The 12,500-nt window shown below is 40.1% G+C and overlaps 1 protein-coding gene across 1 annotated transcript in view; it reads right to left on the reverse strand.

The window, feature by feature from the left end:
- Positions 1–12,500, reverse strand: part of nucks1a (nuclear casein kinase and cyclin-dependent kinase substrate 1a) — a 46,585-nt gene that overhangs the window by 8,170 nt on the left and 25,915 nt on the right. The window contains exons 3-6 of the mRNA XM_061887767.1: positions 11,636–11,726; positions 6,839–6,885; positions 6,600–6,764; positions 6,077–6,226 (exon numbers count right to left, since the gene is read on the reverse strand). Coding sequence (XP_061743751.1) covers positions 6,077–6,226; positions 6,600–6,764; positions 6,839–6,885; positions 11,636–11,726 — 453 coding nt within the window. The remainder of the gene's footprint in view (positions 1–6,076; positions 6,227–6,599; positions 6,765–6,838; positions 6,886–11,635; positions 11,727–12,500) is intronic.

Genomic DNA, 12,500 nt, shown 5'->3' on the forward strand with positions numbered 1-12,500 from the left:
GTTCGGTCCCGGGCTCGGGATCTTTCTGTGTGGAGTTTGCATGTCCTCCCTGTGAATGCGTGGGTTCCCTCCGGGTACTCCGGCTTCCTCCCACTTCCAAAGACATGCACCTGGGGATAGGTTGATTGGCAACACTAAATTGGCCCTAGTGTGAATGTTGTCTTTCTATCTGTGTTAGCCCTCTGATGAGGTGGCGACTTGTCCATGGTGTACCCCGCCTTCCGCCCGATTGTAGCTGCGATAGGAACCAGCGCCCCCCGCGAAAATGGATGGATGGATGTTTTAGGGCAGAAATAAACATAAAGAAAGGACAAGATATCGCATTGGTTCAAGTTATTTCGTGGTTGCTTTATCTAAGAATAACTAGAAAAACCTGCTTGTGCAAATAAACTAACGTCATGTTAAGTCCTAGTAATAAATATCGTGATTTTTGGTCCTATCCACCGTATTGTCTGTCTCGATTTTCATAACAGAAACTAAAAAGCTTAATTATTGTTGCGCAGGAAAGCCAAGTGCTTTATTCAACACGGATGACCACATCGTCTTTGGTAATATTTGTTGGCATCAGGAAAATATCCTTAATAGTAGGGCTGGGCGATATATCTATATACTCGATATATCGCGGGTTTGTATCTGTGCGATATAGAAAATGACTATATTGTGATATTCGAGTATACATTCTTACGCAGTTGCTTTTAGCTGTGGGCATTACATTACATGCGTTTCCCACTCTCGTCTCTCCTTCTCACAGAGATGTAAATCAAGTGCACCTTCTTACATACGTCACATACTGTCACGTGTGCAACGTCACACGCTCCCGCGGAGCAGAGAGGTAGGGGCATGGTAACGTTATCTGTGATACTAACAGGAGTTGCGGGTGGTAATACGAGAGAAAGAAAGTGCGAATCTGGTAACAAATGGAGGAAGAATGAATTACCAAGAAAAACAGCACAGGATCCATCATCCGGCGGTGGTTTGAATATGTTCAACATGTATGCGGCAAAAGCGTTGTTACAAAAAGTAGCAGCACTGCTAATGTAGCATCATTTGAAAAGTAACCCGCTAGAGAATGAGTGCTTGAAACTCTGCATCAACATCTCCGGCCAATGCCACACTCACAAAATGCCGAAGCAACTATTTTCACATCAACACCGTATGAAGAAAAAAAAAGTCAACAACAGAAGCAGATAACGTCCGCAGAAACCTATTACGCAGCTCATTTTTATTTGACAGTTATGTAAATATCTTGTGTGACATCATGCACAAAAGTGCACTTTGTTTTTAACTATTGTAGTGGCGTTCTGTACAAAAAGTACATTCTAATTTATTGTTGCCCTCAGCCGAATGCAGCTAGTGCAGAACTCTGCTGCTAGTCTGCTAACACAGACCTGCAGACGTGAGCACATCACCCCTATATAAGCGCCCCTTCACTGGCTCCCTGTGCGTTACAGAATCAACTTTAAACTCATCCTTTTTTTTTTTTTTTAATGTCTAAACAACCTCGCGCCAACATATCTCTCCAACCTCCTTCAGCCTTACTGCCCCACCCAATCCCTAAAATCAGCCGATCGGTTTCTGACACAAGGCTGAAGCTTAGAGGTGACAGAGCCTTTGCCGCTGCTGCTCCCAAGCTCTGGAACGACCTACCTCTGAGCGTTAGAAAAGCGTCCTCTCTTCCTGTTTTCAAATCTCTCTTAAAAACATACTTTTATTCCATGGCTTTTAACACTGAATGATATCCATCCTGCAATGGCGCCCCATAATACACCTGCTGTGAACCTGTTTTTATGTTTTATTTATTTATTTTTTATCATGTTCTGTTTGTGTTTGCTCGGTTCTCGTATTATCTTTTAACCTGCCCAGTGTACAGCACTTTGGCTACCCCTGTGGCAAATTTCAAATGTGCTCTATAAATAAAGTTGATTTGAATTGATTTGTTTTGATATGTCATCTTAGTGACATCATGCACAAAAGTGCACTAATAGCTCTGTTTTAAAATGACTCTGACAATCTTGCACTTTCTGTTTTGAAATGACATGTTTTGCGCCACTGCTTAATAACTGTTAAATAAATACAGTTTTGGTCAATTGACTTAGTTGTGATTTCCCTCTCTGCATGAAAGTTTATAATGAGCATATATTAATGCAGTATGAACAAAAGTTTTAATGTAGACACAGAATCATCATACTGCTGTGATTATTTGCATCAAGTGTTCATTCAAGGCTAAGGCAAAATATCGAGATTTATATCGTGTATCGTGACGTGGCCTAAAAATATTGAGATATTAAAAAAAGGCCATATCGCCCAGCCCTCGTTCAAACACATTTATCCTCGCATGTTAAGAGCATTTGTGAACTGTTTAGAATGATCTGTCGCAGTCATTTTTGTTGGTAAAAGAGCGATGAGACTATCATCACACCTCATCATCACAGTCCTGTTAATGCAGGCTTTTTGCTAATTAACATTTGTTTTTAACTGCCTTAAGTTTAAAAATAAATTCATTTAAAAAAAAAAAAAAAGGTAGTAAAGATGTGAGTGTCGCTAATGGTTTATATACCACATTAACCAGAAGGCTTAGACCAGTGATATTCAACGGAATTGGTTTGGGGCCACATTTCCAGAAGGTAAAGAACCGGGGGGCCAGCCAAACTTCTACTCATTTATTTTGTACATTCATAAGAACCAGTGACCTCTCCAGTGGGCGTTTTATTTTGGCCTATTTATATTTTTGTCAGAGTTACAGGAACATGCGGCTGTTTTTATGGACATTTTGCAAAAAAGCAAGTCGAAGATCCTCTCTATGACCACACTTTAGTCGTTCTAAGAATCTGCTGCTAAAATGCATGCCTTTCAAAAGTTTTTGGAAGTGAACTCACGAGGCCAGCAGTTGAATAGCTCAAATGATGAATAAGAGAAGACCGAGAATAGAACCTTAAGGAACACCACTAGTATAACTAAATAAGTAGATACAAAAAAATACTACAGATTGCATCTGAAGTAAAAAAAAACAAAAACTACAGCAACACCTTAGTTACAAAACCCAAAAACCAGTGAAGTTGGCACAATGTGTAATTTGTAAATAAAAACAGAATACAATGATTTGCAAATCCTCCAACTTATATTCAATTGAATAGACTCCAAAGACAAGACATTTAATGTTCCAACTGACAAACTACATGCAAATAATCATTAACTTAGAATTTAATGACAGCAACACATTGCAAAAAAGTTGGACAGGGGCATTTTTACCACTATGTTACATGGTCTTTCCTAGAAATGTCCGATAATGGCTTTTTTACCGATATCCGATATTCCGATATTGTCCAACTCTTAATTACCGATATCAACCGATACCGATATATACAGTCGTGGAATTAACACATTATTATGCCCAATTTTGTTGTGATGCCCCGCTGAATGCATTAAACAATGTAACAAGGTTTTCCAAAATAAATCAACTCAAGTTATGGAAAAATGCCAACATGCCACTGCCATATTTATTATTAAAGTCACAAAGTGCATTCTTTTTTTTTAACATGCCTCAAAACAGCAGCCTGGAATTTGGGACATGCTCTCCCAGTGTGGCACATATTTGTAACAGTGTTAAAGTTGTTTATACAACCACCCTCAGTGTGACCTGTATGGCTGTTGAACAAGTACGCCTTGCATTAACTTGTAAATGTGAAAAGTCGCAGATATTATGTGACTGGGCCGGCACGCAAAGGAAGTGCCTTTAAGGATTAATGCCAATCTGTTTCTCTCCCTACATCCGTGTACACGGCGGCGTTTCAATAAGTCATAGATTTTACTTATAGAAACCCATCCATCCATCTTCTTCCGCTTATCCGAGGTCGGGTCACGGGGGCACCAGCCTAACCAGGGGAGCCCAGACATCCCTCTCCCCAGCCACTTCATCTAGCTCCTCCCGGGGGATCCCGAGGCGTTCCCAGGCCAGCCGGGAGACATAGTCTTCCCAACGTGTCCTGGATCCCGAGGCGTTCCCAGGCCAGCCGGGAGACATAGTCTTCCCAACGTGTCCTGGGTCTTCCCCGTGGCCTCCTACCGGTTGGACGTGCCCTAAACACCTCCCTAGGGAGGCGTTCGGGTGGCATCCTGACCAGATGCCTGAACCACCTCATCTAGCTCCTCTCGATGTGAAGGAGCAGCGGCTTTACTTTGAGTTCCTCCCGGATGGCATAGCTTCTCACCCTATCTCTAAGGGAGAGCCCCGCCACCCGGCGGAGGAAACTCATTTCGGCCGCTTGTACCCGTGTTCTTATCCTTTTGATCATGACCCAAAGCTCATGACCATAGGTGAGGATGGGAACATAGATCGACGGTAAATTGAGAGCTTTGCCTTCCGGCTCAGATCCTTCACCACAACGGATCGGTACAACGGCCGCATTACTGAAGACGCGGCACCGGTCCGCCTGTCGATCTCACGATTCACTCTTCCCCCACTCGAGAACAAGACTCCTAGGTACTTGAACTCCTCCACTTGGGGCAGGGTCTCCTCCCCAACCCGGAGATGGCACTCCACCCTTTTCCGGGAGAGAACCATGGACTCGGACTTGGAAGTGCTGATTCTCATTCCGGTCGCTTTACTTATAGAAACAAATACCAAAAATTTCCGATGTTACATTTGAAAGCATTTACAGTATCGGCCGATAATACCGGACATCCCTAGTCTTTCCTTTTTATAAAACCCAGTAAATGTTTGGGAACTGAGGAGACCAATTTTAGAAAGTTTTCAGGTGGAATTATTTCCCATTCCTGCTTGATGTACAGCTTAAGTTGTTCAACAGTCTCCGTTGTGGTGTTTTAGGCTTCATAATGTGCCACACATTTTCAATGGGAGACAGGTCTGGACTACAGGCAGGCCAGTCTAACACCGCACTCTTTTACTATGAAAGCACACTGTTGTAACACGTGGCGTGGCATTGTCTTGCTGAAATAAGCACTTACTGCTTACGGGCAGTGATTTCTACAGATTCTCTGAACCTTTTGATATTACGGACCGTAGATGGTGAAATCCATAAATTCCTTGCAGTAGCTTGTTGAGAAATGTTCTTAAACTGTTGGACAATTTGCTCACACATCACACCTCACCCCATCCTTGTTTGTGAATTACCTTTCATGGAAGCTGCTTTTATACCCAATTATGGCACTCACCTGTTCCCAATTAGCCTGTTCACCTGTGGGATGTTCCAAATAAGTGTTTGATGAGCATTCCTCAACTTTCTTAGTCTTTTTTGCCACTTGTGCTAGCTTTATTGAAACATGTTGCAGGCATTAAATCGCAATTGAGCAAAAATATTTCCAAAAAATTAAGTTTTCCAGTTCGAATATTAAGTATCATGTCTTTGCAGTTTATCCATCCATCCATTTTCTACCGCTTATTCCCTTTTGGGGTCGCGGGGGGCGCTGGCGCCTATCTCAGCTACAATGTCTTTGCAGTTTACTCAATTGAATATAGGTTTAAAATGATTTGCAAATCATTGTATTCTGTTTTTATTTAATTCACTGGTTTTGTACATAAATTACATTAAAAAAAATAATTTGTATCCGACAAAAAGTAGAGGACTTTATGTGTTGCCATGAGGAACGCCTCAGTTATGTAAATCGGCACTCAAACATTCTCACGTGTAGTGGTACTTGTAAAGAAATTACATTAGCTAGAGATCTTAGGCGGAAAAACGGAACCGGAAGTAAAGACAAAAGTATTAGCTCAGATAGGAATACGAGTATCCTGCAGGGTAGTTAGAGTTTCTTTTTTTCTGCAATATTGAAAAAAGCAAAAAATATAACATTCTGCATGCTTTGCACGCAAGCTCTCTGGCTCTAAAGGAGGGTCTCTGTTGACGAGTCGAATACGTATTCTTTCGCAACGGCTTGTATTTAATAACGGAATAAATTCAAGATGCAAGAGACTCCTCTCTTCCACTTCGCTAAATATAACGACAAAGTCACAAAATTGGCACTACAAAACCTTTCTGCGGCTTCTTCTCTGGCAAAGCAGGTGTGTGGTGAGAGAAGTTCCGACACACACTGATAGAAGCTGCACAGGTGTACTTACGATCCAGGTAAGCTTCCTCTGGGTCATCCTGCTCTTCATCCTCACTGCCTCCGTCACCCAGAAGGATTTCCCGCTGTTTCGACACGGCCTTGGAGGCTGCCTGGCGTATTGTTCGCTTTCGACTGACTTCTCTTTCATCGTCACTGTCATCTTAACGAGACAACAAAAAAAAAACAACACTACATTTTATTCTGAGTTTTTGTAGCCTGGTGATAAAACAACTACTATACAAAAACTATCACATTTAATTAATGTTAACAATGTAACATTCATTAACATTTATTTACAATCAAATACATTCATTTTGAACTTCAGGTACGATAATTTGTCATTTCCCATCTAGCAACACTGCTCAGTCTGTTGAGTTGTATAATTATTTCTCTAAACTCCTATTATTAATTCACTTGATACTTTCTTGTTCATAGCTGGCTACCTAAAGTCACTACTTTAAATTCAAGCGTGTCACAGTATTCACTCATGTTATATGAAGGTTATCCACACGCAACATATTTAATAAACTCACCCGCGCTCCGCTTTCTTTTTGGTGTCTTCCTGCTGGGCTTCTCTACCTTGGGCTTCTTTCCTTTTTTTGCTTTCTTTTCTTCGTAGTCACTTCCTCCATCTTCCTCCTCTTCCTCCTCCCCTTCCTCTGCAAATTCATTCTCTTCTTCCTCACTTCCAAAGTCCTCTGCAAGAACAGGTCAGTCATACCTCCAAACCTTCTCATTAGTTGCTGATGTGCAGCGTCTAGATGGGTCTTACCCGCCGAGTCATTTTTAGATTTGGCGATCTTATCCTCCGAGTCCTCACTGGTAACAAAATAATGACTTGTTATAGAAGAAAACAATCATCTATAAGAACATCATCTATAACCAATGTCTATAATATAGAAAAGTAAACAAAAGTGAAATGGACTGAATGGTAACAGGTTGCTTCTGCTATTGTGATACACTTTATTTTCCCCAAGAAAAACAATACACTGTTAACTTGTGTTTAAAATCACTAAGTAGTATGGTTGCAACGATTCCTTGATAAAAAAAAACAAATTGACACCAAATTTTGTCAATAAAATCATTTGGTGACAATAGTAATGTCGTAACTCGTATGTTTTCATGCGCATTTCAGGGTAACCAATGACTGACAAGCAACAGGAAAAGAAAAATGGCTGTGGCTACTGCCAAAAAAAAAAATCTAATTCAACATGTCTAAGACACGGAAAACTTGCTTGATTTGTAAAGCAAACCTTGATGGAATTTCAAGGCACAACATCTGTAATGTGGGAACATTTAAAGTAAGTCAGAAAGCTGGTTACCTTGTTAGCTGGATAGCTAACAAAAGAGAGGCGAAGTTGTGTGTAAAATAGCCAGAATAGTACCGTATTTTTCGGACAATAAGTAGCAGTTTTTTTTCATAGTTTGGCCGGGAAGCGACATATACTCCGGAGCGACCTGTGTGTTAAATGATTAACACATTACCATAAAATATAAAATAATATTATTTATCTCATTCGTGGAAGAGACAAAGAAAATGTCAGCAATCGTCACACACACATCAGCAATCGTCACATACACATCAACCAATAAGAATTCGGCGGGGTGGGGTCATGGCAGAAGTGCATTGTGGGTCATGGAATGCTAACTGCTATATGCTACTGCCGTAGCTTTTAAAATGGATCATTTCATCGTTGGCGGTAACTTATAAAAACTGAGAAGGGCTGAACAAAAATGGCACCGAAAAGGAAATCATGTACTGCAGATTACAAAATATCAAATATTATTATTTATCTAATTCGCGGAAGGGACGTAGAAAATGTCAGCAATCGTCACATACACGTCAACCAATAAGAATTCGGCAGGGTAGGGTTATGGCAGAAATGCATTGTGGGTCATAGAATGCTAACTGCTATATGCTACTGCCGTAGCTATTAAAATGGATCATTTCATCGTTGGCGGTAACTTATAAAAACTAAGAAGGGTTGAACAAATTGGCACCGAAAAGGAAATCATGTACTGCAGATTACAAAATATCAAATAATATTATCTAATTCGCGGAAGAGACGTAGAAAATGTCAGCAATCTGCACACACACATCAGCAATCGTCACATACACGTAAACCAATAGGGGTCAAGGCAGAAGTGCATTGTGGGTCATGGAATATACGGTAACTTATAAAAACTGAGAAGGGCTAAACAAAAATGGCACCGAAAAGGAGATCATGTACTGCAGATTACAAGCTGGACATAGTGAAATATGCAGCAGAAAGCGACAAGAGGAAGCGGCGCATACCTTTGAAGTTGGCAGAGTTGTTTAGAAGCGACATCGAGGACGAAGATTTCATCGGATTTATCGATTAGGAGTGACAGATTGTTTGGTAAACGTATAGCATGTTCTATATGTTATAGTTATTTGAATGACTCTTACCATAATATGTTACGTTAACATACCAGGCACCTTCTCAGTTGGTTATTTATGAGTCATATAACGTACACTTATTCAGCCTGTTGTTCACTATTCTTTATTTATTTTATATTTCCTTTCAAATGTCTATTCTTGGTGTTAGATTTTATCAAATAAATTTCCCCCAAAAATGTGACTTATATTCCAGTGCGACGTATATATGTTTTTTTCCTTCTTTATTATGCATTTTCGGCTGGTGCGACGTATACTCCGGAGCGACTTGTAATCCGAAAAATAAAGTAGCTACAATTTTAGTGGAGGTACGCCAAGATAGATTTGGTGTTGTTTTGACTAACCTTTGTGAACATTTGTTTTCTTTTTTATGCTGGAGCAGCCTAATGAGCAGCGCAGTTACAGTATGAATAAACATTTATGAGTGAAGTAATCATCTTAATTGTCATTGTTAGTTAATGCATGCCTAAAAATATCTCAATATGAATTTAAAAGCAGATGGCTCAATTAAAGCCACTGGGTAAGGAGTGCGCTTTGTAATCCGATTACAGCCGTCCCTGGTTTATTGTGGTTAGCTGGGTCCGGACATGACCACAATTAACATTATCAAATATTTTCGTAGAGCATAAAAATAAACTGTTGACCCATTTTTAATTATGTTTACCATAATGTAGGGTTTACCCCGGCTTCCGCCCGAATGCAGCTGAGATAGGCTCCAGCAAACCCCAAGACCCAGAAAGGGACAAGCGGCAGAAAACTGTATCGAGGGCGTACCCTCTATACATTAATTAACACCCATATACCTTTACACTCATTTCACTCAATAAAGAAGCCCTCAGTATGTTTTATTGTACTGTAGATTATTGTACTTAGTTGTAGCCCACAACGTCCCCTGGCCAGTACAACTGGGACACGATGAGGAAATACTCTATCAAATCTGTGTTGGCCTTTTAATTGAGTGATTTAAAAGGACAATAACTTACTGAAACAGCTATCAGCTATCAACTGCTGTCCGGGCAAAGTGGAGATGTACTCCCGATGTGCTTTGACATCAATAAAACAGCTTTGGCGTGCAACAATGCAGACACACAACGCTGACTATCAGACAACAGCTGCAACAGTTAAGTTGACCAAGTTTTTGTAAAACAGCTTACACCTGTGGTTTCAGCACATGGAAGCAGAGTAGTTCTAACATGGAGGAATTAACCAGGATGTGAAGAAGTGTTTCCACGTAGTGGCCGTGTTGAAGTGGCTAGGTGAAGGCCGTAGCAATGATGCTTTAAGGATCCTCCGAGCTACCGGTAAGTAGGGATGGGTATCATCATTTTAAACTACTGTATACTGGTACCAAATCGGTACTTTAAAAAACGGTGCTGGTACTTGAACGGTGCCCAACCCAGTATTTAAACACTTGTAAATTGTTGTAAAAAAACCAGAAACAAAATAAAACTGACTTTTAATATTCATAACATTTTGTGACATTTAGGTTGAACAGACTGGTATCTAAAATACTTCAGTGATATAAATTAAATAACTAACACATTAAAATATAAGAAAGAAATCTACGACATATCGTCATACCTATTGCAATAATACAGAACAGAGAATGTGCAAAAAAACGACTTGAGTTGATGTATGATTTATACAAATTATGTCTTCTTGAAAGCATCCTCATTTGCAGTAACCGTCATTGGTGCCCAATGAGGCAGTGATGTGTTGCTAATATTGGCTAGCCTAGCTTTGCTGTGTTAATGATGTTATGGGGGCTGCTGTTGGTGTTAAGATCAGCAATAAAGTTTCAAAAGAGTGTCAGACTGCGTGCTACTTTACTTACAAGATTTTACGTTTACAGTTACACCGCCAGGCACTTCCAGATGATGAGTCGGCGTTCATTTAACGCTGGAATAATGCACCTGTAGCTTTTTTTATTCCGGTCTAGTTACTACCTTGTAAATAAGCACCGGTGCCAGTACGGAACCGTTGTACTGTATCCTACAATAGGACAGACTGCAGGCTACTATATTGGCAAACACATTTTGAAGGTTTTAAACAGTTTATTCTCTAACTACGACAATATTCACTTTATCAATAACAACACTACTCGCGCAAATCCGTTTATCGCAGTCATGTCCGAACCCAATTAACCGCAGTAAAAGAGTAATGACTGTAATTACAGTATAAACACTTTGTAGGACTAAACAAAAGATGAGACCAGCACAGGGGACTCAACGAAAAAGGCTCACTACTGCCATCTAATGTCTTGGAATTGAAACTGCATGTGAAGTCTACTACTGTCCATTCATCCAATTTTCTACCGCTTGTTCCTCTCGGGGTCACAGGAGGGCTGGAGCCTATTCCAGCTGCACTCGGGCAGTAGGCAGGGTACACCATGGACAAGTACACTGTATATGACTATGGCTTGTAATGAGACCCAGAAATGTAGCAAAACCATATATAAACATCTGGATAGCACGGTTATAATCAGCAAACACTATTTTATTAATTAAAATAAATACACTTACAAACACAAAAGAAGGGTAGCAAAGATTAATAGATTATAAAAAAACTTTTTTTTAATTACGTTACTTCGATTAATCACTTAATGAGTATAACTAATTAAGATGGATCTACCCAGCTAAGATAGGCACCAGAACCCCCCACACCCCAGAGAGGGACAAATGGTAAAAAATGGATGGATGGATGAAAATCAAAACTGCAATGGCGTGCCCGGAACTTTTTTTTTATATACATTAACAGTTTCTACACAGCCACTGAAGTAGAGCACATATGAGAATGGTTCAGAGTGGGTTCTGTCATCTTTGTGGAGGCAAATAGCAGAGAGTTTTAGTCGTTGTTTAATAAATACACATGCAAAATACAATTTCAATGTTGAAAGAATGAAAGTAACTGCAAGCAGAACAATTGCTTATTTAAACTATTTTCCCTAAGTTACACATTGATTCCATAGTGTGTTTTATCTGATTAATCGAACAAAGTAATCGATTACTAAAAAGCACTGAAAATTAATATTCCCAGGTATGGGTAATTGTTACGGTATCAGTTCGAATATGAAAAAGGTACCCATCCCTAAATGCAATTACAAAAACATGGTCTGTAACTGTGAACACTAAAGACTAGGCAAGTGCTTACCTTTCCTCCTGTGAATTCTTTGAGCGCCTCGGCTTCACCTCACGGGGAGCGCTCCGCACCTTGGCAGGCTTACTGCCACCATACTCCTCATCTACAAAGAAAAACATCTCATCACCCTTAAAAGACAAATCATGTTACAAAAAAATGTAATCAATTTTATTTAAATAGATCAATTTGCTCTATTTTTCAATTGGAAGTTACTGTAAAACTAAGTAGACAAAGGAATGTGCATTATTATACATATGAAGTGCACATATATGTAGGAATCATGGTGAATTAATAATACGGTTTGGTATAAACTGAAAAAAAAACAACACAATCATACCGCATAAAAGTTGGCAGGTGATGGGTCAAATGCAGAGAATAATTTAGCCACACCTAGTGTGTGTGTGACAATCATGGGTACTTAAACTTCAAACTAATGCCGCTAGCTTAATGCTAATGTACAATGTACAAACTAAAATTTGCAGAAAGAACTTTTTACAAATGTGGAGGGGGAGTGGTCTGCGGGCCTGCCACGGAGTGGTGTGTTTAAGGACCGGCCTCGAAGACAGCGGCAGGTTAGTAGACTGCCCAGCTGGGACTTATTTAATCACCTGTCGCCCCTTGTTAGCAGCAACTGGAACGAGACACGGGGTTGGTGAGCAGAGGCATGAGAGCGAGAGACAGTTTGCTGGAAAGCCAAACCACGCTGCTCCATGAAAATAAGACTTGTTACCTCAGACTACCGGGCTCACAAAAGGATCTTTGTGTCAGAAGAACCCACAGGAGGGCAACCTCTACAACAAATTTTTATCAAATTTGATTTTAACGGAACAAATTTTACATAAAACAGCAAGTGTATATTTACTTAAAAGGCATGTAT

Source organism: Nerophis ophidion, linkage group LG02 (assembly GCF_033978795.1).
Source record: "Nerophis ophidion isolate RoL-2023_Sa linkage group LG02, RoL_Noph_v1.0, whole genome shotgun sequence".
NCBI lineage: Eukaryota > Metazoa > Chordata > Actinopteri > Syngnathiformes > Syngnathidae > Nerophis > Nerophis ophidion.